The sequence below is a fragment of the Meriones unguiculatus genome, chromosome X, assembly GCF_030254825.1.
Source record: "Meriones unguiculatus strain TT.TT164.6M chromosome X, Bangor_MerUng_6.1, whole genome shotgun sequence".
Classification (NCBI taxonomy): Eukaryota; Metazoa; Chordata; class Mammalia; order Rodentia; family Muridae; genus Meriones; species Meriones unguiculatus.
The window spans coordinates 37,961,089-37,985,520 of record NC_083369.1 but is presented as its reverse complement, the minus strand read 5'-3'; the positions used below and the strand labels follow the sequence as shown (position 1 = coordinate 37,985,520).

General features: G+C 39.9%; 1 protein-coding gene across 17 annotated transcripts in view; it reads right to left on the bottom strand.

Moving 5' to 3' along the window:
• Huwe1 (HECT, UBA and WWE domain containing E3 ubiquitin protein ligase 1) overlaps nucleotides 1–24,432 on the bottom strand; it is a 142,319-nt gene that overhangs the window by 15,106 nt on the left and 102,781 nt on the right. For 13 of the 17 annotated variants that reach the window (XM_060375768.1, XM_060375777.1, XM_060375772.1 and 10 more), the window contains 24 exons: nucleotides 24,046–24,213; nucleotides 22,592–22,737; nucleotides 22,040–22,106; nucleotides 20,064–20,281; nucleotides 17,567–17,778; nucleotides 17,028–17,210; nucleotides 14,599–14,771; nucleotides 14,112–14,260; nucleotides 13,310–13,385; nucleotides 12,352–12,450; nucleotides 11,654–11,787; nucleotides 11,297–11,462; nucleotides 9,865–10,093; nucleotides 9,011–9,189; nucleotides 8,671–8,760; nucleotides 8,363–8,517; nucleotides 7,114–7,159; nucleotides 4,975–5,262; nucleotides 3,478–3,733; nucleotides 3,133–3,263; nucleotides 2,217–2,431; nucleotides 1,851–2,139; nucleotides 1,608–1,710; nucleotides 285–831 (listed from right to left, as the gene is read on the bottom strand). In XM_060375768.1, the coding sequence (XP_060231751.1) occupies nucleotides 285–831; nucleotides 1,608–1,710; nucleotides 1,851–2,139; nucleotides 2,217–2,431; nucleotides 3,133–3,263; nucleotides 3,478–3,733; nucleotides 4,975–5,262; nucleotides 7,114–7,159; nucleotides 8,363–8,517; nucleotides 8,671–8,760; nucleotides 9,011–9,189; nucleotides 9,865–10,093; nucleotides 11,297–11,462; nucleotides 11,654–11,787; nucleotides 12,352–12,450; nucleotides 13,310–13,385; nucleotides 14,112–14,260; nucleotides 14,599–14,771; nucleotides 17,028–17,210; nucleotides 17,567–17,778; nucleotides 20,064–20,281; nucleotides 22,040–22,106; nucleotides 22,592–22,737; nucleotides 24,046–24,213 (4,319 nt within the window). The remainder of the gene's footprint in view (nucleotides 1–284; nucleotides 832–1,607; nucleotides 1,711–1,850; nucleotides 2,140–2,216; nucleotides 2,432–3,132; nucleotides 3,264–3,477; nucleotides 3,734–4,974; nucleotides 5,263–7,113; nucleotides 7,160–8,362; nucleotides 8,518–8,670; nucleotides 8,761–9,010; nucleotides 9,190–9,864; nucleotides 10,094–11,296; nucleotides 11,463–11,653; nucleotides 11,788–12,351; nucleotides 12,451–13,309; nucleotides 13,386–14,111; nucleotides 14,261–14,598; nucleotides 14,772–17,027; nucleotides 17,211–17,566; nucleotides 17,779–20,063; nucleotides 20,282–22,039; nucleotides 22,107–22,591; nucleotides 22,738–24,045; nucleotides 24,214–24,432) is intronic. The other 4 variants (XM_060375773.1, XM_060375782.1, XM_060375778.1 and 1 more) reach the window with 4 other exon arrangements.

Genomic DNA, 24,432 nt, shown 5'->3' with positions numbered 1-24,432 from the left:
CACAACAAAGTCATTAGTGTTCTGAACCTTAGATTCTTTATCTGTAAAATAAACATATAGGGTGCAAACAATTGTTTTGATGACTGAGACAGTACATTAAAAAATGTGAAGAAAAGATAAAACTCCATGAAGTTATTTATTGGATAATTTCTCAGAAACAGCACATGTCACAATATAAAATAAAAACAAAGACTTGTTAGCCCCTTACTGTCCAGATGTCACCCAAGGTGTTGCTGCCACCCACTTCCAGCCCTTGGAGTCAAAGATTCCTTCAAGCTCCTCACCTTGGCCAATTGAATGAGTGTGTCCAGAACATGTCTGCAGACAACAGGAGCAGCCTGGGGGTGGATGTGGACAGTGGAACCACTGCTTGCATGCTTCTCTGTATGTTTACGCCCTCCAGAGCGTTGAATCTGGAATATATTAGTCCTACAGCCTAAGGCAGCATCCATAGATACTGAGAGCCAGGAGAGTTGATTGGAACTTTTGGACTCCATCTTGTGGAGCAGATCCAGGGGACGGTTCTCATGGCTGGTTGATGCAGAACTCTTGCTTGACTTCTTGCCCCTTTCTTCACTTGTGGAGAGCTTGGGTGTCTCAATGCACAACTCACTCTCACTGCTGCGCTGCAAAATGGACAGGAGGCTGCGGATGACCCAGTGGCGGGTTTGGGCATGATAGCAGAGATTTCTCAGTACTCGGTGTAGACGGCTAGTATTGAGCTTTGGCTCATCCACAAAAAGTAGGACCAAGAGGCAAGATAGGGCTTCATGGTCTAGAAGTAGTCGTCCTCGGAGGCGGAGGAGTGTGTCCACATTACTGCCAGAAGGCCTAAAAACAGAGCACGGTTTCTGGGTAACACTAGCTACAGCGCTAGGATGAGGCATAAGTACATGGGAGAAGAATGAGTGGGATAATCCCAGGGAGAGTGTAAAAGGAAGACAGGCTATTCACAACAATGACCCCTTTGTACATCTACTATATAGCAGGTACTTTACAACTTCGTTTCCTGAAGGATGTTGTACACCATTATTGAGATTGTGAATGAGAGGTTCAACCAAATCAGGTAATTTGCTCTTAATGACATGACCACCGAGAAGGGAACATAGATTCCTATTTTACCAAGTGATGAAAGTCTAAAGTCTATGAGCCAGTGCTTGTTTTTTGCCTTCTCTAGATTAGGAGGCTGCCACCCTTTTAATTTTAAGTATTGATCTCTTCTGTAATTGTTTTAGAATGTTAAATCTATGTTTCAGCCTAGTTAATAAGTAACTCTTCCCTACTTTTGTAACCATCTGTTAAATGTCTAAGGCCAATTGGTTTCCCCCTTTCTATTTTGTTAAAACCGTAATGACTGCTGCCAGAATGCCTTTGAGTCTGGTCTTTTAGCTAGGCCTACGAGTCAAACAGTGGTACTCTGAGAAGGGAGTTTAAAAAGATTTGCTTGTCTACTTATTTGAGGAAAACAACCCAGAATGGTTATAAAAGCTGCCTCAAAAGCTTTTAGCTTCTCTAACTATAAAATTAAAGGACCCAGAATGTAATATGGCAAGGTTTTGTTGTTGTTTTGTTTTGTTTTTTTTTTTTTTAAAGACAGACAAGGGTACCTATTATGGCTGCTGCTACCCCCCATTTGGAAGGTGCCGCCTCTCTGTACGGCAAGGCGAGTATACTGGACCCCACGGTTTCCACTCAGGCGACTGGTAAAAGCTACAAGGAAAGAAAAAGGAAACTGAATTTGATTAAGTGAGGAGAAGCTGGGTTTAATCAATGCAACAGGTAGTAAAAAAGAGGCTAATTAAAATAAGATCAAGATATTTCAGGGCCCTCCTCCTTCCTTCCCTCTGTACCTGGGCTTCGGAGAATGGCAGAGAGTGCAGAGGTACTGCTGTGTCCAAAAAGACGCTCATGCATGAGCTGCCGCTGCCGGGCTTCTTGTTCTCGTCTTAGGGCTTGAGCCTCAGCTGCAATGTCAGGTGGCATCACAGCCAACACACTGTCTTCCATGTCCTCTAGGACACTACGGCGCAGGTCTGAGGGCAAAGTTTGAATGAAGGTCACAGGGTCCATGGGGGTGTCTGAACTGGCATTCTGGGCCAGTTCCCGTCGCTGCTGTTCAGCTCTCTGCTGTGCTAACACCTATGGAACAAAACAAATCAGTAAGAATATAGCTCTTTTCAAGGTAGTCTGTTTCCTCCATTTTCCCGTTCACATACTTCCTCTTGAATGGCTGGAGGTAGGGCAGCCAGGAACTCAGGGCTCACTTCAGTCACATCAGGATTCTCCACTACTGAAGGAGCTGAGATATTTGTGGAGTGAACACTTCGGGTTGGTGGACGGATACCCAGCTGGTTCTGTAGGACTTCCCGACGGATATCATCAGGAAGAGCAGCCAGAAAGGAGGGATCCACACCTTCAGGGAGACTAATACCTGAAGAGAGATGTAAGATGTAAAGGGACTTACATCTTCATGGATGTTTAAAGGTATACTCTAAGAAAGAAAACATGTCATAAGTTGAGAAAAATCAGGTTTTTTTTTTTGTTTTTTTTTTTTTTTTTGTGCTTTCACTGCTTGCCAAGTTATGGAGAAGAACCATAAACCATCTAAGCTTCAAATAGTTCATCATTTCAAATAGTACACTACTGGTATACACTGTCACCCAACCTTTATAAAGATTCTACCATGCAGATTGTGTGTAGCCACCATTATGTAGTGTCTTACTACACAAGCCTAGAAGCAATAGGCAGCCAATCCACCAAAGATATATAACTGTGAGCTAAGATAAGCCTTTCTTTTAAAAGTTGATTATTTTAGACATTTGATTCAGTAATGAAAAGTTGACTTAAAACAATGTCAATCACGATAAAAGATCTTAAATAATAGTCTTATTTTATAAAGGTCGGAAGTGGTACAGATGGAGGATATGGGAAAGCTAAGGTAACTTGACTAAATTCACCCAATTATGTAACACCAGCATCCTCTTACTGCTACTCCTTCTTCAACACACAACCTATTCCCAACATACCACACACACAAACACCTGAGGAAAGTGTTCAGAGGATATGTCCTTACAAAGTTTTTGGAAACAGAACCAATATCATTATGGCCTGAGCACTGACTCACGGACTTACCGGCAAGGGGATCTTCTTCTTCACTGCTTGTTGAAGGTAGTGGCTCTTCCAGAATTCCTCGAGAATCTGCTCCAGAGACGGCCACAGCAGAATCTCTGGTAGAAGAACTCTCAGAGGATGCAGGGGGAGAGCTGAAGGAAAGAAACAATTCTCAGGTATTTTTTTTAAATACTGTTTTCTCATAAACAAAAAAGAAACCAAACAACAAACCACACCTAATTAATACCATTTCATAATTAATATCATAAGATACAATGATCATAGTGCAAGAAGCTTGCCCAATAGTGAACAAATATGAGTTCAGCTTGAAATACTCTCTAATGTTCTTGGCTATACAGTGCTTACTTGTCCTCAGATCGCTGGGCGGGTTCACCTGACACATCAGGTCTGCCTTGCACTTCTGCCACAGCTGGTGGGGCATCCCCAGGAGTGGAGCTCCCTGCTGTGGGCTGCTCAGAGCTCCCAGCTGCTGGAGCATCACCCACAGCCTCTTCTAACGTACAGGAAGCCAGGCTGCTGGTGTCCATTGGAGAACCTTCCAGCTGACTGCTGACAGCTGTTAATGCATCTGAATCTTCAGCTCTCTCAGGAGAAAGAGAGGCTAGAAGGAAGTCAGAGTGAGAAATCACATGGCTGTTTTTTTTTTTTTTTTAACAGGGTTTCTCTGTGTAGTCCTGGCTGTCCTGGATTTGCTTTGTAGGCCGGGTTGGCCTCAAAATCTGCCTACCTCTGCCTGGGACTACAGGTGTGTGCTACAGCACCCAGTGAGATAGCTGCTTTAAATCAAGGCAATATAACAAGCAAGGTCTTTGGTAGGATTATTTCCTTTGCAACAGTTAGTACAGATTTTTCACTTCTTTAGCATCTGTTACTCATTACTCCATCTCAACTGCCCTTTAAGATTCAATACTATTCTATTTACTATTTAGTTTGTTCTACACGTATCTGTGCAACACTGTCCCTAGACATTCCAGGTTAAGGGATTTGTCACTCTCAGCTTTCCTGCAAGCAGCGTTAATACACAGGTGCTACGGACGCTGGGCTATTTAACTGCATGTATTTATTGTTTTTACTATTTTATGTACAATGTACATGACCAGCTCCCTTAAGTTTCTGCCGTGACTATCTGCTACGACAGGCTATGGAACTGTGAGTCAAAATAGACTCTTCTTCCCTTAAAATAACTTTTGTCAGATTATTTTATCACAGCTATAGGAAAGAAACCATAATAGTTCTTGACAAAAAAAAAAACAAACAAAACTGGCACTTTAAAAATTTCTCTAGGCTACATCATAGAACTTATGGTATAGTGAACACAGTTTCCATTTGCCTTGTTAAAAAAAATACTTTGTCAAGAAGAATTTTGAGACATCATTTTAAGTAAGTGAGAAGTAGGTATATGAATAAGGAGGATAGGAAAACTGAATGAGATACATGTTTATTACATGCAGAATTGTTGACATCAGGCACATATAGATTGTAATCTCAGCTCAACTACTACTGATTGAATGACTCTAGCTAATTACTTTATGTCTGAATTTCAATTTATGAATGAAGGTACCATCAACTTAAAAGAATTACTTTCAAAGAAGTTAAATAATAAATCTGAAATGATAGCTCAAAAATGAGTATTGCCTCGGTAAATGGTGACATGCTTAACACTATTATTAAGACATGCAACAATAACTGAGAACACAAAGAAGAAATCTCAGCTTGAACTAAGAAGGCTAAAGTTGAAACTGAGAATTCCAAACTCCTAATTCTTTAAAGTGAGAAAGAAAACTTACAAAGATAGCAATTCCTCTCTTTTTTAATCCCCCTTAAAGTTAACATTTTACTCACTTATGGTGGGAGCTGGGGACAATTCCATTTGAGTTGTTTCTGCTTCTCCACCTGTCCTTGTGGGACCCAGCTCCTCCAACTCTATAGGCATCAATAGCTGTGTAGAGTTCCCCACTTCTTCAGCAGGGGACTGCACTTCCTGAGGAATCTCTCCTAAGGCTGGTGGGGGTGGGAGTGCTGGCTGCTGCTGGGAAGGCTGTAGAGTACCAAGTGTCTCCTTGGACTCAGATGTAGCTGGATCCGTTGAAGAGGGAGGTGTTGGATAGCTGTCAGGCATAGGAGTCCCATCTTTATTGGAAAAAATGATATTGGAGGTTAAAGGGAACTTAGCCAATGACCATGGGAAGAATCAAGCACATGCAGCTTGGTAAGGACTTATCCAGCAAGTGACATGAAAATCTCTCTCTCTCAAAAAAACAAAAACAAAAAACTGTTCCTCTAACAGCTCTTTGCTGGTGTACCATAATCATTATGAGGACTAAATAAATCACAGTGCTAGGACAAAGATATGACTGACAATCTAGACAATAAAATCTTTTCTGTTCCTGGTAAAAAGGAATTGAAAACACATAGATAGGGTGAAGCTACCCAGAAAAATCTACTATAAGCTTATAGATCCTCAATTTCCTAATCTACTTGGAACAAGAAACAGTCAGAATTTATTCATAATTCTTTGGTGTTTAGAAACAGGGTCGCATGTAGCTCTGTACTGAGCTCACTCTGAAGCTAAACTCTTCTTGCCTCTACATTCCAGTTTTAGAATTGCAAGCATGAGCCAACAAGCCTGGCTTTTTAATTCAAAATTTCTTAAGTACCGTTTCCATTCATAGTCATATTCTATTACTAAGTAAACGAAGTTATCATAGAATGAAAGAATAGCAGAATGTTCAGTTTATACCCAATGGTAAATTAATAAATTAGTATGTTCTAATGTATGAAGGACAAGCCACTTACTAATGGAGATACCACTTACTAATGGTATCTGCATTATTTTATCATTCGTCCCCTTCTACCTCCCTTTCTTATCGACCTCTTTATTCAATAAAGATCTACAGTTTTTCTCTAATGGAGGCAATAATGCCAGGACTTAATGTGAGCATGCCACACACCAGGGAAAGTAGTAAGTTGTATAGTTATCTTCTTACTGGGGCCTAAAATCCCTACCCCACAACAATACAACTTACTACCTCACCCCGGAATGTGCAGAAGTGTCTAGTAAGGGCAGCAGGCAAAAGGCCATTTTACTTTTTAGCAGATTCCTTTGTAAACCTCTCCTAGGTTAAGAACACTTGGGATATCTATTCTCCTTTCAATACTTTAAAAATATTGTGTAGGCTTTGGTAAAACAAGCTTCCCAATTCAAGGGCAGAAGATTTAAGAAAGCTTCCAGAAGGAAGTTCTGAATAGAGATGATAGATACTACATGGACCAATGGCAAAATGGTTACTGGTCACTGTTATGATTAGAAGAAATAGAAAGCACACATAGCCCACAAAGCTACTGTCCCCAAAAGCCAATTGTTCAATACATGTTCTTAAGACTTTTAGATTCTATAAATCACCAAGATTTAGATTAAGAATGAAAAGGACTAAAGTAGGCATTACCTTCAGTTTTGTAAGGAAATCAACTCCAATTTAGTACCAATATTTTACTTTCCAAGATCTAGGAAAACATAATTTCTAAATATGAAAGTCTTTTGAATGGAATAAGTCTAGCTCTGAAACACACATTAGAGTTCTCTGTGTTAACATCCACTGAGGACTGGCAACTGAGAACCACCGACATCAGGTGTTCTCATGAAGTGTTATACCAAAGATCAACCACCTCAAAGATGTACATGCTTAGTTGGTGGGGAAAAGAACAAGATACATGACCTACGTACATTCGAAGACCTACCTACAGACCGAAACACAGTATAACCATAACCAGAACCTGATTAGGGCTAGTTGGATGGGAAGTGTACCACCGTGGGAAAGACAGTAGACTGTATAGTTATCTCCAAGATGGGTTATGACCCTAAAACTATACAATCTACTACCTCATCCCACAGAGCACCAGTGTCTATCTTCAGCTCACATGGCCAGCTATTTGGAAAGAATCCACTGATTAATTAGCAAGAGTGGAGGGAGGGAGAGTTACCTGAGACATTGTGTTCAGTGGAGTCATTTGTCTTAGATACAGTACACTGCAAAGAGAAGAGAGACCATTGGGAGACTTTTGCAAGCACAGAAGAATGTCAAATGAGTCATCATCCCTTACCTAGACTACCCAGGAATTCAGAGACCTGACCATGTGCCCACTTCAAATTAGAAAAAAAAAAAATCCAATTTCTTTACACATACTATACCAATGTTGAATAGCTTTGGAGAGGACGTAGGGGATATGAGAGTCCAAGTTTACCAGTTGTTATCTCCAGCAACACACTAAAAATGCCTCAAGTGTTTGAACTAGTCAATTTAGTTGGCATGTAAGGAATCAAACCTGTACCTTGTACAGACCAGGACAGTACTCTATCACTAAGCTACACCCTCAATATTTAAAGCCCCCGCCCCCTCAATTCCTTTTATATGTAGGAGTATAATGTCCCCCTTCAATTCCTTTTATATAGATAAGAGTGTGTGCCTGCATGTATGTATGTGCACAGGACTTGACTTATGTAGAGCAAGCACATTATCACTGAGCTAATCCCAATCTTTAGTGTTTTTCTTTTTCTTTGCCTTATTAATTTAGGGCTAGATGTGTTTTTGGCTACAATGAGAACAAAGGGGACTTTGGATCACAGGGAACTGGAATTACAGGTTTAAGCTGTAACCCAGGTTATCTCCAGTTCATGTCCTTATTTTTAATTTATGTAACATCCTAATTGCTGATTGGGGTATAGTACAGTCGTCTTCTACTCCATTCTTAATTTCTTTGTGCTTCTATGAGCTTTTATGCATACACATTTAGTTACATGGTAACAGATTTCAGAGGGGGAAAATCTTGTAACCTAAGCCAAACTTACTTAGATGATATAATATGGTTATTTAAAGTAAGACTTTCCATCCTTGAAGTCCACCATGAAACAGAAGTGAGAACCAAGAACATGGGTTGATTCAGTCTATCTTTAGGCATTAGAAATATAAAGACTACAAAGTAGGACTGTTGTGCAAGGAACCATTACGGTCCAGGTGTCAGCTTTTCCCAGTAAGGGAATGGAGAAATAATTCCCCTCTGGGTTTGATTATTATTGCCTAAAACCCAGATGAATGAAGAGTCAATCTGGAATGAACAATTCCCAAGGTCCAATGTAATGTTCTAGAAATTTTTTTTAGAGGTTTGGTACTATGGGCATGGCAAAACCATAATAAAGACAAAATGGTGCATCTCTTTAGCCCTTTGGAGTCACCTGTGCACTCTGATCTCTGTTTTCCTTATCTTCTTTGCCTTTGTCTATTACTTTTGTTTCTTCCTCAGCTAGTTGTTTCCTCCGTTTCTCTCTTCTTTCTTCTAGCTCCTCATCTCTCAAGAATTCCAGGTGATTGACAATGGGTACTTTAACCACTACAAGAAAAAAGGCAAAGATCAGAGGCTGCTTTGGAAAGGTTGAGAAGTAGAGAGGCAGAGCTAGCAGCCAGAGAATCACAAACAACTCTCTGCATACACATCCTAGCACTGAAGGCTCATTACTACCCCAATAACTAAGTTGTCACACACCTGAAACACAGTCGTGCATGCTCTCGGCATCAAGAACTTTACATTCCTCTGTCCATCGGGTCAGAGCTGTAGGGATGCTGGACAAAGTTCCTATGAGAACAAAATGAAGTGAAAATCTTGGCTTTATACAGTGTTGAATTTTCCTAAAAGGACCCATAGTCTGTCACAAGGTTTGGTGTATAACGGGTACTTGGAGGCAATAAAGACTTGTTGCCCTTAGCTAAGTTACTAAGTGGTTTTGTCTCCTATAAAATGTAGTTTCACCAGGAAAGATACTGCTCTTCTTAGGACTGAACAAGAATCCCACAGCTCTATCCTCCCTCTCACTGCATAAACTTGCCTGCTTGGCTAGTAGCTGTACTCTGGTCATGGAAAAAGTCATCCAGCAGCTCGTCATCAGACCTGGCGATGATATGGACGTCATCATTGCCCACTAGGAGGCGGGCCCGGCCTCGGCTTTGTAAGGGAAGGCTGCTGCTCAGCTGAAGGATGTCGGCAGCAGCTGAGGGACCAAGCAACCTGTAGGGTAGTGTTAAGGTATCACTGTTACTCTGATGTCCATAGAAACATGTTACCATGAGACTGTACATATAGATCTACTAAACTTATAGGATTATGGATAGATTTTATCATACTGCACCTAAACCTTTACTACCATTCTCAAAGTTCGATAACTTTGAGTTTAAACTGCTTATTATGTTATAGTTCTTTGAACACCTAAGTGCCACCAGAAAGCTTTCATATGCCAGACACTGTGTCAGGTATAGTGCCTCTGTTGGACACCACTAAGGCACTTACATACATTCCTTCATTTTACAATTGCTTCACTTACTAAAATTAAGTTCTATAGCACAGGTCTAAGCTATAGGCTTGTCTTGGGTAAATTCAACTGTTAGATTCTTGATAAACAAGATACTTGCTAAATTATACATCAGGGTCTTATTATGTAAATAGTGGCCAAGGCTGGCCTTAACCTTATGATCTTGCCTAAGCTTCCTGAGTGCTGGGACTATAAGTGTGTGTCACTACATGGGGCTGTGCAGTACTTTTAAGTAAAAGTAAATGTCATACAAACTTCTTCCCTCAAAGACTTATTTGTGAGAGATTGTTTATCCTTATGGTCAAGATAAAATGTTGAAGCTCAGATAAAATTCTTAGCTCCACTGAGTCCAACAGATTCTGCTTCTAACTCACCTCTGGAGTATAAGTGGAGGGTTAGGCTGGCGATTCCCAGGGTAGTGAACATGAATGGTATGGCCTGTATTGGCTGTCAGCTGTCTTAGGGTCCTTTGACTGCGACCGATCCCCTGGGTGAGACGAGTTGCGGAAGAGCCACTGCCCAATGTCAGGGAACTGTGATCTGCATGGCGTACCATCAATGGGTGGGTGGTAGGAATATTTCCTGGGGATGGGGGGATGTCTGCTGCAAGGACAATATGCAAAGGGGTCAGTGTCAAAAATACATTTTTTCCATGGCTGTTCAAGTAGAACCATGTCTCTTGGGCATCGCTTACTCACATGAAAACCTCATCTTTCTCCCTCAATGCCCACACCTAATCTACAGTCTCTAATACCACAGGTTATGCCACCACCTCAACGCAATCTTAAACTAGTGTTCCCCCAACTTTCTTCAATATAACCACAGTGATGCTTCTATGCCCTTTGGATACATGCTGGCCCCTCTATTTCCTGTTCTTTTTATTTTCAGCCCAAGATGTTACTTCTTCTAAAGTCTAATAGGTTGGGTTAGATACACTTTAGTCTGTGTTTTCTTAATGTACCACGATGTGACGCATGCTTACTTATAATTCCTAACAGAATACAAGCATTTTCGTTTTACAACCTTATCCCCAGTACCAACGACCAGTAGAAACATCTCAAATATTTGTTCATTTTGTTGAGTTGATGAAGGCTCAAATATAAGGCAGATTGACAAAAACTGCAAAAATGCAAACTATCTACTGCTCATTTTGTTTTTCTCTTGATGCTTTTCATTTACAGGTGACAAACTGAGGCTCAGAGGTAAAAGATTATGGCCAAGACAACAGACCAGAATTGTTTTCAGCAATAATATGCTCGTGATTTGAGGTAAGACCTGTCCCATGAAGACAGCTTGAGGGTAAGAACTTGTCGATGTTGATAGGAATGGAGTAGAGAGATCCAGTCTCTCTCCTGAACAGTTGCATCTGTGATGAACAGTGAATATATTAAAATCCACTCCCTAATGGCAGGATCAGCGGTGTCCATCCATACCCTTGACATCCAGCGTTACAGAATAAAGGATTATTGATTGCCCTGTCACTGCAGTGTGCATTCAGGTGCCTGATGCAGTCAGACTTGTTCTCATTTTTTTTTCCAATCAAGCAAAACATCAAGTTGTCCAGGATCTAAGAACTCCCTGTTTACTGAGATGGAGATAGCAAGGGCAGCCTCCTCCGATTCTTTCTTGCAAGGATATGCTATTCAGAGAGACGGATTCAGACATCCCTTGCCCTAGGATGTCAGGACAGTAAAAGAAGTGTTGTTCTCTATCAGACTGATGGCTGCTTCAGTTCACTGCTTGGCTTACCCTAGAGTAGGGTATAAGAATAAATAGATAAAACCCAGCTGAGCCCCTGTATCTTACTAGCACTGGAGAACATGTTGTCAAACTCAATGATGAGATCATCCTCCCGGTCAAAGCGCTCAAATCGGACCAAGGGAGAAGCGTTCATATCAGGGTAATCCTCATCCAATTCCATCTCAGAACCATCGTCATCATCATCTTCATCTCCTTCACCTTCATCATCCTCCTTAAGGGAAAATACGAGATGGAGAATTGCTGGAGGTAAGTGTTTTCTGAAGCCTGGTGTCATGGCCACATGAGCACATGAGGGAGGGAGGCGACGAGGCTAGCTAGTTACCCAGATTGTCCGTTTTTCTGTAGTTCTGTGTTCCCATGGAAGAGGTCATCTGAACCAACCCAAACACAGTCCCCCCTCACCTGATCATCTTCCTCATCTTCCTCCTCCTCCTCCTCTTCATCCTGACTATCATCCTCATCCTCGTTACTGCCACTGCTGTCCTCTTCCTGAGTGTGCTCCTCCTCATCCTCAGGGTCCAGGATATTCATGGAATCTAAAACAAAGGGAGCACATTGGAGGACTATACTGAGTAGCTAGAAAACAGGCCACTGTGCAGGCCGGCAGACTGAGTGGGAAGGCGATGGGGTATCTGACTCTAGGAGAGGAAGAATCAGATTTAGGGTGATGTACAGACTTAGTGAGCCAGCCCATGTTTCCTGAGAGTGCCAATCAATGCATCGACACGCTGAGCAGGGTTGCTGAATGTGGAAGCTGGCTCCAGGGTGGTGCTTGAGGAGCCACGGTGTAGGACTTGGCCAAGTCTGTCGGTGCCCCCTTGCCTTTCCAGTCCTATTTTGCTACTGACTGCATCCTGTTGATAAGAGGGAATCTGGAGCGATGACAGCAGGTGGGTGAGAAGAAAGCGAACCAAGTAACAAGCAGTAGTAACACGTTATTTGAAAAACTGGCTGAGGATAAAGTGGATGGTGTATGTCAGCACATGCAGACAGATGCTTCCTTATTCCTGAAGGGCAGCTGCCTTCAGGAAAACCCTAGTGTAGTGTCTGTCAGACGTGCAGGGCAAGAAGGGAGGCCTTTCTGGCCTCGGCACTCTCACCTTCTCGGTTGGCCTGCAAGGTGGAAGCTTGGCTGAGGTTGGAAGGAGCTTCATCCATCAGCACGTCCTCTTGTGATTCATCCTCTCCACTTCTGCTCACTGAAGGTTACAGAGCAGAGCCTTCACTGAACAACAGAGGACTTCCCTTTCCAGACTGGGTGCGTCTAAGTAGCTATGTACACCTAACAGATATCCATGTTTGTTTGGTATTTTCCATCCTTCCTTTCTTTCTTTCTTTCTTTTTTTTTTTCCGATGAGGTAAAATAACTTGATTCTCTGATGTCAACTATCTAGGTGAGCTTGGCCAGTCACTTTACCTGTCTGAGTCTCAGTTTCCTCATCTGTAAAACGGAATGATCACATCTGTCTTGCCAATCCCACTAATTGTGCAATCACAAAGTACGATGGATGTGAAAAAGCTTTGTATCTTTAAGAATATATGTCTATTTCCATTTACTCTTTGGTTTTCTTGATAGTAAAATAAAAACATAAACCCCTTCACAATGAGGTGGCAGCTGGTTACCTTTGTCATTTTCCATTTGAGAATTAAAAAGGGCCATCCTTAAGGAATGACCACTTTTTTACATTGAGACACAAGGGCAAAAAGCCCCTGGACTTCATTGAAGAACTGAAAGAAAAGCATTTTTTTTTTCATCCTACAGCCTTTTCTAGTTCTGCACAAATAAACAAAACATTCTTTTGTTGTACCTGATATTAACATCTACACTGATGGTCACCCCACCACCACCCCTCACAGGCAACCCTTCAGACCTGTCATAGGCCTATAGATGGCTTACAAATTTCTCTTTTGTTAAGACCATCAACAACAATAACAAGCAGCAATCTAGGCTGGCTATGAGCCCCTAGGCAGAGCTGAGCAAGCAGGTGATGAGAAAAAGGGTCCTCCCAAGAGAGACTGTAACAAAGGAAGAGCTATACTCAGTTCTTGGGCTCTCACCTATAATTGTACTGTTCCCAGATCCGCCATCCCTCTCAAGCAACTCATCTATCAGGTCCTCCAGCTCATTCTCAACCTGGAGAGAAATAGAACATACATATGGATGTACACAAGTCTCATTGTGCTAGCACTGTACCCTCCCCCCCCCCAAAAAAAAAAGCCAGCCAGAAAGCATATGTTTCTATGATAATGTGATATGATATTACATAGAAACCATACATTTGGTGCTATTAACACAGAGACTACTATGTGCTTCCAATAAATCACACTTATACTGTCCTTCAAATGGGTTCACCCTGGCTAATTAACACAAGATTTGTCTTTTAAGACTGTTCAGGGCCAGCAGCTAAGGCCCATAGGCTCAGTTTCTTAACCACTGTGACCAAATTACCAGGTTTTTTTTTTTTAGTATCTTTAGAAGACCACCATTTAAATCCACCAGTGAGATCTGGTGGTATGGCATAAGGTGGCGCTAAGTAGATTTCAATAATGACCAGTGCCAAGTAAATCAAAGGCCCAAAGGCCTCAGGGCAGCTTTCTACTTTAACATTTCACCTATCTGGTTGGGACTGATACCATTTCACGATACATGGCACTCTGGCTCTACCCCAGGCCCCATAAAATAATTCAGACACATTTGCTGAGCATTTACTAAGCATATCACCATCTATGTTCCTCTGAAGACAGCACTGAGGCAAAAAACAGCATTGAGGCAAAGATCTAAAGTACTCACCCACCCACACCACCTGGGGTTTGGTTCAACGCCGCAGCAGAAGAATGCTGGAATGATCTGCCTCCCTACCTGCATCTCTTGTGAACTGAGCACCTCGGGCTGCCCAGCAATCACCACTGAGTCGGTCTCAGCCTCCCCATCCATGATATCCCCATCTGCCACCTCTGTCTGAGTGACATCATGATCCTCCTCCTGCACTTCTGTTTCCCCAGGCTCGCCTGAAACAATCAACCAACCAGCATAATAATCAAAGGGTGCTTATATGCTGGGCAACAGGAGGCAAGCATGAACACAATGACCCTTCCTTGGGCAAGTTTACAAATTCTCAAAGTATAAATGAATGGGTGACAAAGGAAAAGAGAAGGTTACATGTGAGGATAGCCAAACAAGGCTGCAATGTGAAGAAATTCCTCGTGGGGCTGATTCCCACAGCATTATGACAGATATCTGCAATACAGCAAGTTCTCAGGGAGACAACAGAGCTAGAACAGTTTAATTCCATAAGCAACAACTCCCACCCATTCAGTTGTCCAGTTGATTGTTTGTGACTCCCTACCTGGATCTTGCTGATGGCTACTTGAGTCCTGAGAGGCTCCTTGGGCATCCTGCTCAGCCTTGTTCTTGCTAGAAGCACTCTTGCTGCCAAAAAGGCTACTGGGCTGGTTTACAATCCGAGAAAGTGTTTCCAAAGGTTTTAGAGCAGCATTGACTGTATTGGCCATATTGGGACTGAGATAAAAAAAGATACAAGAACTAAAAATAGAAATACTAGGTGCCAACCTGCTAAGTATAACTAAGGTTCTTATAAAAGAAACTGCTAAGACATAAATGGGCACAAAGTCTATGACTTTCACTGGGGGTTAGAATACTATTTGATTTAAAAACTTTCAAGGAATATAGCCCAGTAAAGCAAAAACTGAGAAATTCTTAAGTAGAAGCCAGAATAAATTCTGGATGACCATATGCAAATAGCAAACGACTTCTCAGATTATCAAGGAAAACCAAAAGCAACCGACTAATCAAAACCAAACAAAAACATTTCCAAACCCCTTTAATCTTTTTTTTTTGGGGGGGGGGTCTCATGTAGAGAGCTCAGGCTAGTCAAAGTCTCTATGTAGTAGATGATGAGCCCTGACTTGAATCTTCCAATTTCTTTTTTTTTATTAATTTTTTAATCACAGAATATTTACTTTGTATCCCAGATGTAGCCCCCTACCTCATTTCCTTCCAATCCCACCCTCCCTCCCTTCCATTTGACCTTAGCTTATAACCTAGAACCCCTGCTTGATGTAGCCCACGGTAGCTCAGTAATCAAGTGGGTTTCCCTAGTAAGGGGAACATGAACTCTTTCTGACATGAACTCAATGACTGGTTCCTTTACCTCCCCTTCTCCCCCAAGGGAAGAACAGTCTTCCAACTTCTAAGTACTGGGATTACAGGTGTATGCCACCACATGCCTACCCTTTAGTTCTGAAATCTCCTATTACCTGACAGTGATCTCTGATCCCAACCAACACTAAAGTGAACCAAAGCTCATCAGTGCACATCTGAAGACTAGGACATGGAAATCACAAATAAGACAAACTGTCTGAGTACCAAGAACACTGATGGCGAAGGACTACAGGTATGCAGAACACAGAATAATTTTACAGTGATAGGGATACAAGAGCAGGATTTTTTTTTAATCCTTTAAGAATGCTAGTTGATCTATATGTCCCCACAGATGATGTAGAGAGTATATATGTTAACATTCGCATAATGGGGAATCACATAAATATATACTCAGGGGATCATCTGTAACACATTCACCCTGAATTCTTCAGTATATTCAAATGTGCAAAGCATAGATTTTTTTTTAAAAGACAGTGTTTCATACATCCCTGACTGGCCTTGAATTCCTGGCTCTCCTCCTACGTCCATCTTCTATATGCTAGGGCTATGGCTATTTGCTGCCAACACTGATTTATGCAATGTTGGAGATCAAACCCAGGACTTCATGCATGCTAACCAAGACTACAAACTAAGATGTATCCTTCCCTAGAGAATCACACTTTTATATCCAAATGCCACATATCATCTTCACTAGACCCTGGATCAAAATACTCTCTTAGGCTATGGAGGCATAATTAAAATAATTGGGAGTATTTAAACATAGAACACAGAGAATATATGATTACCAAGTATTATATGGAAAGGTTTTTTTTTTGGGTATAAATGTTTCATTTTTAGAAAACATTTGCTTAATATCTGGTGGTTAAACATTATGTTTTTAAAAACTAATTTTCAACAACTAAGCGCTGGAAAAGTTAAACACAAATGGAGCAAAGACTGCTACTAAGACATAAATATAGACATACAGCATTATATTACTGAGTTTGAAAGTTTTATTTTTAAAAATAAATTGGTAGTGTTAGATAGTGCTGCTAGTTAAGTGCTTTTATTGACCTTAACCCTCATCTGAAGGATTTAGACAATTAAAAAAACATTAATAGGTTTGCTGAGCAAAATGTGTGTATGGTGTGTAATCCTAGCACTTAGAAGGCTGATGAGACATGAACCCTGCTGGGATTGCAGGTCCCAGATTAATGGTCAATCTCAACAAGGATTACTGATAGCAGGTTAAAACAAAACAACATAAAACAGCCAAAAACCTGTTTCCACACAACATAGTATGGGATGTCTATCACCTTAAGACAGGTTTAAACTGCTTCAGTAGTTTAAAGAGCCAACTGTAGGCTCACAGAAAGTAACAGAGTAATGGTATATATAAAATATACTGCAAGGAAGCAATTGTACTAAATCTAGAAGGCAGTCTTTTGTAGAAAAGCAGGCTTCATCATTTCAGAAGGTATCAAGAACACTAACAAACCAATTAAGATCTAACCATTTTCAGTAAACACATTGGAACTTTTCACCTATATCTGAAGTTTTCTTGCAAGAGTAGCTATTTCCTAATCAACCACATGGGACAGAATATTACTTTACCTGGACAGGTCTAGGCTGTGAGGAACTCTGGCCAGGTCATTAACTAGTCCCTTCTTCAGGAACAGTCGAATGATGTTGTTCATGCCATTATGCTGAGTCTTGGGTGTGGCACTACTGTAGAAGCTGGAGGTGGAGGGGCAGGACTCCATGATAGTACTGATGATACACATCACTGCCTGAAGTCTGGGAGAGAAGTTTGATACCTCTGTCAAGTGAATACAGCCCATACTTAAATGACATCTTTACTAGCTTGCCTTAGGTAGTAATCTTTAGGTTTTTTGCATTTTGTTCTGAAAAGAATGACTACACAGAGAACTTGCTTTTCAGTGAGTAGTCTTTACTACAGAAATTATAAGATCTGTACAATTTTGTGTATGTATATAGTGAAAACATCCCTGTATTTCCTCAGAATGTAATCAATTAACCATGGGCTTCAGACATTATATGTACATTGTTTGTGTGACCACAACTCTTGGTCAAGTATAAGGAACCCCCCAGATGTTCTTGCTTATCAGCAGTAGGCCAGGCATGGGCTTTACCTGGCATGTTTCTCTGTACTCTCGGCCATAGCAAGCGCCCGTCCCAGGGCTGCTTTTACTTCATTCACTAGAGCCACCTGGGCATCTGTGCCACTCCCCGCAGCAGCCAGACTTGCAAGGAACAGACGGGCCAGGGCAGGTGTGTCCTTGTCTTCTATATTCTGGGTGTGTGGGAGGAGGTGGTCTAGCACAAAAGCTAGCACACTGCAGTCCTGAAAAGTCATTAATTGTGACATTTACTCACAAGTGCAATTAAGCCTCATTTGTACAGCAGCAAAGTAGACAGTTTTCTTTCAAGTAATCCAAGATATAAGCTAGGTAAGTAGCAAACCAATTAGAAATCTTTAGGTGGCTTTATAAAGCTTCCAGATCCCATCTAGTTCTCACCACATGGTACAGACTGTCATGGAGGTGTCACTTTGCTTTCTAGTTTTTATTTTGGAGATGTGGGCTCACACTGTGTAGCCCTGGCTTGCCTGGAACTTGCTACATAGATTATTTAGGCCACTAACTTTCCTCAGTGCCAGTGTTTAAAGATGTGGACCATTACATTTAACAATAATTGGTATTGTATTTGGGTCTCATATAGTCTAGGTTAGCCTGAAACTTTGGAGTCCTTTTTAGCTCTACCTCTAGAGTACTGGGATTCCAGATGAGAGCCAACCAAACTGGCTTCTTAAACTTTTGAATGACTTTAATGGACTTGCTTATGGCAAGTCAATACAAGAGAATGAAGCAAATCCAGCATTTCCTCCAACTGTTAGGTAATCTGAGACCTAAAAAAAGTAGCTTGCACCAAGAATTTAGTCAAGGGTAGAGGATTCAAGTGTCTGCTTTTGAATGCTACCATTCCTTCTGATACTTGCAATGTGCCTGAGACCCTAAGCTAGAAATTGGGAGCCGAATGAAAAAGAGCAGAGGCAGAGAAACAAGTAAATAAAAAAAATTCAATATAGAATTACTTGAAAATGCAAGTATGTCCAATAATACAGGAAACTAGGACAGACTCTTTGTTTTCTCTATAACTTCTGCTCTCATTTTTATAGAAAAAAATAAAGAATCAAATAAACCTTAGGTTGTATTATTCAGGAAGACTTTGGAAGAAATAATTTAGCTGTAAAACACTCTTAATAGATTTTATGTCAAATTAGTATCTACAATTAGAAAACATTTTAGAAATCTAGAGCCTGGAAAACTGGACAAAGTGAGCTTTAAGCAAATTAATAGAAACAAAATTTAATTCCCTATGAAATACAAAGCTAAAACTACTTCTTGAATCTAAGTAATGGCATATCATTATTACTATACAATTTTAGAAAAGATTTTCAATTTGGAAAAGCAATATTCTTAATAATGCAATAAAAGCAATATTCTTATTCAAGTAGCAAATTCTTACCCTCAAGACAAGGGTTTCAATTTTAGTTATGGCACTAGACAGGGTGCTTTGACATGTGCCTCTGACCCTTTTCTCCTACTCTGAAGAGATACTATTGACTCTGAAGTGGAGGCAAGGAATTTGTAAGATGTTTGGATATGTAATAGGCGAGATACTCAATACATTTATAGCCAAGTGTTTTGTTTTATAAATAAGTACAACATAGAAAATCTTTTATATAAAACCTAATATATACATATTGATTGCACATCAAAAAGGGCTCATATATACAATATATAAGGAATCTAATGAAAAATTAAAGCTAAGCAATAAGGAATTCAAGTGTAGTTCCAGCTGTTCCAAAGGCTGGCTGAGGCTGGGAAGAATGAGCCCAGGGATTTAAGGCCAGTTTGAACAAGAGTCTTACCAACCAACCAAGAAACCAAGCAACCACCAACCAACTAACTTACCTACCTATCTTTGATAGGTCCCAAAAAACTAATAAAATATATGAAAATATGGTCAACAAGGAAATGCAAATCCTAACCACAAAACCACTAATAAATTTAGTGGAATGAGTAAAATAAATTATCATGTAAGGGTATAAGGAGAAACAATCAGAACTTTCATATGCTTCTGGTATATATACTCAGACTACTCTGGTAAACTCAGGTACCATCTGTTAAAGCTATAGAAATAAAAGCTCTAAAGCTTAGCAGTAATACTCTCAGGCATATATCACCCAAGAGTTACATACTGCATATTTACAAAGAAAAGAATGAGTATTCACAGCAGAACTATAGGATAGTTCCAAGCAGAAAAATGACTCAAATGTCTATTAATAATAGAATGGATCAAGATTACGTACATTCATAGAACAGAAAACACAACCGTGAGAAGAAATTCTAAATGCACAAAAATGAATCAAAATTTGTCAAGCAAAACGAGATATATAAGATATTATCAACTAATTTCCTTACAGGTGCCCTGACTGCTTCACCGCACTGTGAAAAGACTAGCTTTTCTTTCAACGAATACTTGGCATTCACAAGTTTCCAACAGTCTAATAGGTACACAAATGATCAAAGTATAACACTGAAAGGAAAAACTAAAATTTATTACCTCTTTGATCAGCTCAGACTGGCCCACGGTATAGCTGTAGTTTGCAATCAGGGTAGCAATACCAACATAGGACCTCACCAACTCTGCCAGAAGACGAAGGATAGTAGAGGTAGGCATTAAAGGTTTGCTGCCCTTGCCTTTCTGCTTGCCTTCCTCAGAGGTCCGGTCCCCTTCTTTATCTTTCTTCCCTTCTCGACTCTCCTCTGGAGTTGAAGCTCCTGAGAAAAAGTCAAACAGTTGTTCCATTTCACACTGGAGTAAAATTAAAAATCAAGCCACATGTAGAAATAGTATTTGCTCCTTTTAAGCCCACTGTGCAAATCAAACACAGATTACTACTGTAGTTGAATGACAAAGATGATGAACATGAAAAAAAAAAAAAAACAGTAGGGAGGCTTGGATGAACCATCCATGCATCCATCATTTCCTGATCTTTATGCAATTTTATGTCTCAGAAATAATGCATTAATAGTAATTCACTAAATACCCATTTTCTTTCTTTCGTTCTCATATACTTGCCTAGCACATATACTTATGCAATTCAACTCAAATGCTGATCTCCTGTGACATTTAGACACATGGAAATATTACATGCCCACTCTATCTCATGGAAGTATCTGTTCAATCTATCAATTATAATTGTTGCAGTCTCCCTCATTAGACAAAATTCTTTAACTGTAGGCATCTACCACATAGTAAGAGCACAGACATTTTCTTTGACTAATATGCCATTACCCAGTAAGACCATTAAAACGCATTAGCTGTTATTTTATTTCTATTATTTTTAATTGTATATGGATATGTGCATGAGTAATGATGCCCAAGGAAGCTGTCAGACAACAGACAGGGTACTAGGAACAGAATTCAGGTACTCTCCAAGAATATTATGTGTTAGGGCTTTTAACTATTAAAATCCCAGCTCCTGAATTAGCCACCATTTCCCCGATTGATTAAAAAAAATTCATTATTTTTTTCAAAGATTTTTTTGTTGTTTTATTTTTTTTGAGACAAGGTTTCTCTGTGTAGCCTTGGGTATCCAGGACTCAACTTTGATCTTACAGAGATCTGCTTGCTTCTGCCTCCCCAAGTGTTGGAATTACAGGTGGGTGCCACCATGCCCGGCTGGTTTTCATTATTTTTAACTGTATCAGTGTAGAGGCACACACACATAAAGGTGATTGAGGAAACCATGTGTCAGATCCTTAGAAAATGGAATTACAGGTGGTTTTAAGCTGTCTGATGTGTGCTGAACTCAGGTCCTCTGGAAATCAGCCACTGAGCCATCTCTCTAGTCTCTCCCTACTTTCTCACATTTTAATCTCCTAGAACTAGTATGCTGACCAAAGTATCTCCTAAGTTTTATTTTAAAGCTCTTTTATTAAAGACATCAACCGTAAAAAGCAAATGGCTATAATCATATTACTGACGCAAATACTCTATAAGACAGCTTATGAGAGTCCAAAAACAGCAATATGAGCTGGTACAACCAAAGGGCATCACTCTAGTAACCATTAACAAGTTAATAAAAATTACAGTTGTGGGGAGCTGGAGAGATGGCTCAGCAGTTAAGAACACTGTCTGCTCTTCCCGAGTTACTGAGTTCAATTCCCAGCAACCACATGGTAGCTCACAACCATCTATACAGCGATCTGATGCCCTCTTCTGGCATGCAGGTATACATGTAGATAGAGTACTCATATACATCAATAAAGAAAAAAATAGATTCTTAAAAAAAAAAAAAAGTTTAAAAAAATTACAGTTCTTTTAGGTTTAACAGACTGTATCTGGTTAGTCTCAAGCCCTAAAAAAACAACAACAAGATAGAGTACTGGGCTCAGCCATGAAAAAAAATTACTTCAAACAAACAAACAAAAAGACAACATGACAATGACACGTGCTAGTCTACTCTAGGCCCGAGACAACCAGTTTCTTTATCTTCACAACAGATAACACAGGAAAAAAAGGCAAATTGTTACCCTCTCCTTGCGAGGTTCCAGGCGAGGAAGTGTCAGCAGGGGTACCATCTGCAGCAAAGACCTGACTCTGGAAGAGGAATACATGTTAGCTATGATGAGTTCCAAAAACAGTCAACAAGTAGCAAACTCGTTTTGAAGATAATGGTAAAAATGCTACAGGTTCTTGTTGACCTTTCAACCACTTTCTCCTAATAATCTACGGGAAGCTATCACAGTGACTAGAATAGTCAAGTAAAGAGGAAAATAAACATTTGAACCTAAAGAAAAGCAGAATTCAAGAGATATCCTAATCTTTTCTTCACTTTTTGGAAATAAATAATTTATTTATTACAATTAAAACTTTTTCCAAACAGGGTCTCATTATATAGTCCTGGGTGGCTTTGAACTCACAAAAAAACTGTCTGTCTCCTGAATGCTCGGATTAAGTAAAGGTGTGGGTCATCATTCTGACAAAATTTATACTTTTAAAGCTTTATTTGGATAACCCTTGATATGAGAAAATAGGGGCAATAGAAAGAAAAGAAAAATGGAAGACAGCTGGAATTCACTTACATTTAAGGAAAAACCTGACTGTGTATCAAAGTCACTGCTCTGACGAGTAAGTGACCGGTACTGCTGGTATACATCGTCACCCATGTCTTGCAGGAGCTGGCCAACCTCTTGGGTCATTCCCCCAGGTTTAGAATCACATTTGTCTGCTAGAGAAATATAAACACACATCTAAACTAAAATATGGTCCTTCAGTTGTACAATATTAGTGGGGTTTTACTTAAGAGCAACAGTGTAGTAATTATGCTACAGAACAAATAAAATTAACTGGTATATGCATCATAACCTGGGTAAGTTACATCATTGCGTTTTCTGCAAATACACATTATAATGCTTACACAGTATCAGTTACTCATGATTTCTCTGATCATGTCTCTCATTACGTGATGCATGACTATCCCACTGATAAAGCACAGTTATTATTCTAATGTTAACTAGTCTTATGACCAAAGTGGTTTTAGTCTTTTTGCATTCTTGTATTGCCAATATTAAGGGCACAATCAACACATTTAGTGCAAAAGATTTGTATAATGGAAGGCTAGGATATAGATCCATCTATTAGAGCTAAGTCATTGTGGGGATAGGAGAATAGAACATGGGGTAATGGTATTATGCTCAGAGTAAAAGCAGGAAACTCTGAAAGGATCAGAATAATGTACGAATGAAAAACATCAAAGGAAAAGTCTTTTATTTCTCTGCAGTTATTACTATCACTGTTCATTTCACTAATTATGACCTGAATAAAATTGAAAAGCATGACTGGAATAGAACCTTGGGTTCCAAGCAATTCAAACATACTTTTTCAATAACTCACATATAAATGTGGATTGGGATGGTGGTCTGAAAAGTGAAGAAGCCATGCCACATTAATAATATCCTTAGCTCTATGACATATCTATAAAGACATTTTTCTTTTGAGTATAACATTGTTCACACAATGTTATTACTTCTTTTTGAGTTTCTGCTCACATGTCTCCACATGGTTTATTCCTTTCTCATGCAACAGTCACTTGGCAATAACTTCATCAGTATCATTCAAGATCCATATCAGAACAGATTTATGCACCTTACCATTACTCTTGTACCTGTCATTTTATTGTAATTAGTTTCAGGTGTGTACATTCATTTTTAAAGATTTATTTTTATGTACATGTGTCTATATATGTGCATATGTATGCAGGTTGACTGCAGAGTCCAAAAGAGTATGGGACCCTGTGAACCTAGAGTCACAAGTAGTTGAGTTGATTGATGTGAATGCTTGAAAACTGACTCTCTACAAGAGTAGCAAGTGTTTTTACCTTCCAGTTTTTACCTACCTATTTCATCCTTGTCATATTAACTTTTTGATCCCAGAACTGTGGGCATAATGTTTACTAAGCCATGTGCTAGCTGAAATGACTGAGGCAAGATAACCTATCGCCCAGAATCTTAGATCCAAAAGTTGGCTAGATACATACCTTCTTCTGGAGCATGGTATGCAGCCAAAGCATTCAGCATATCATAGATAACTTCCTTAATAGTATCAGGAATGACAGGCAGAGATGAAGGCTTCAAAGGTGTTGTCTTTACCAGCTGTACAGCATTAGGACCTTTAATTCTAAGATTCTCAAATTCATCATCTGAAGCTGGGCCAAAATCAGAGAAAGATTCAGAAAATACAACACTGGTACCTAAACGTCATCACCAACAAGAAAGTATCCGGAACAAGGATTATGTAATATGTAAGAGCTAGAGAAATAATGTTTTAAAAAGAAGTTCAAGTCTTATACTACGAAAATCTGCCTTTTATAAACTTTAGAGAAATCTTGTTTTGAAACTTAGTTTTGTAATAGTTCAATAAACAA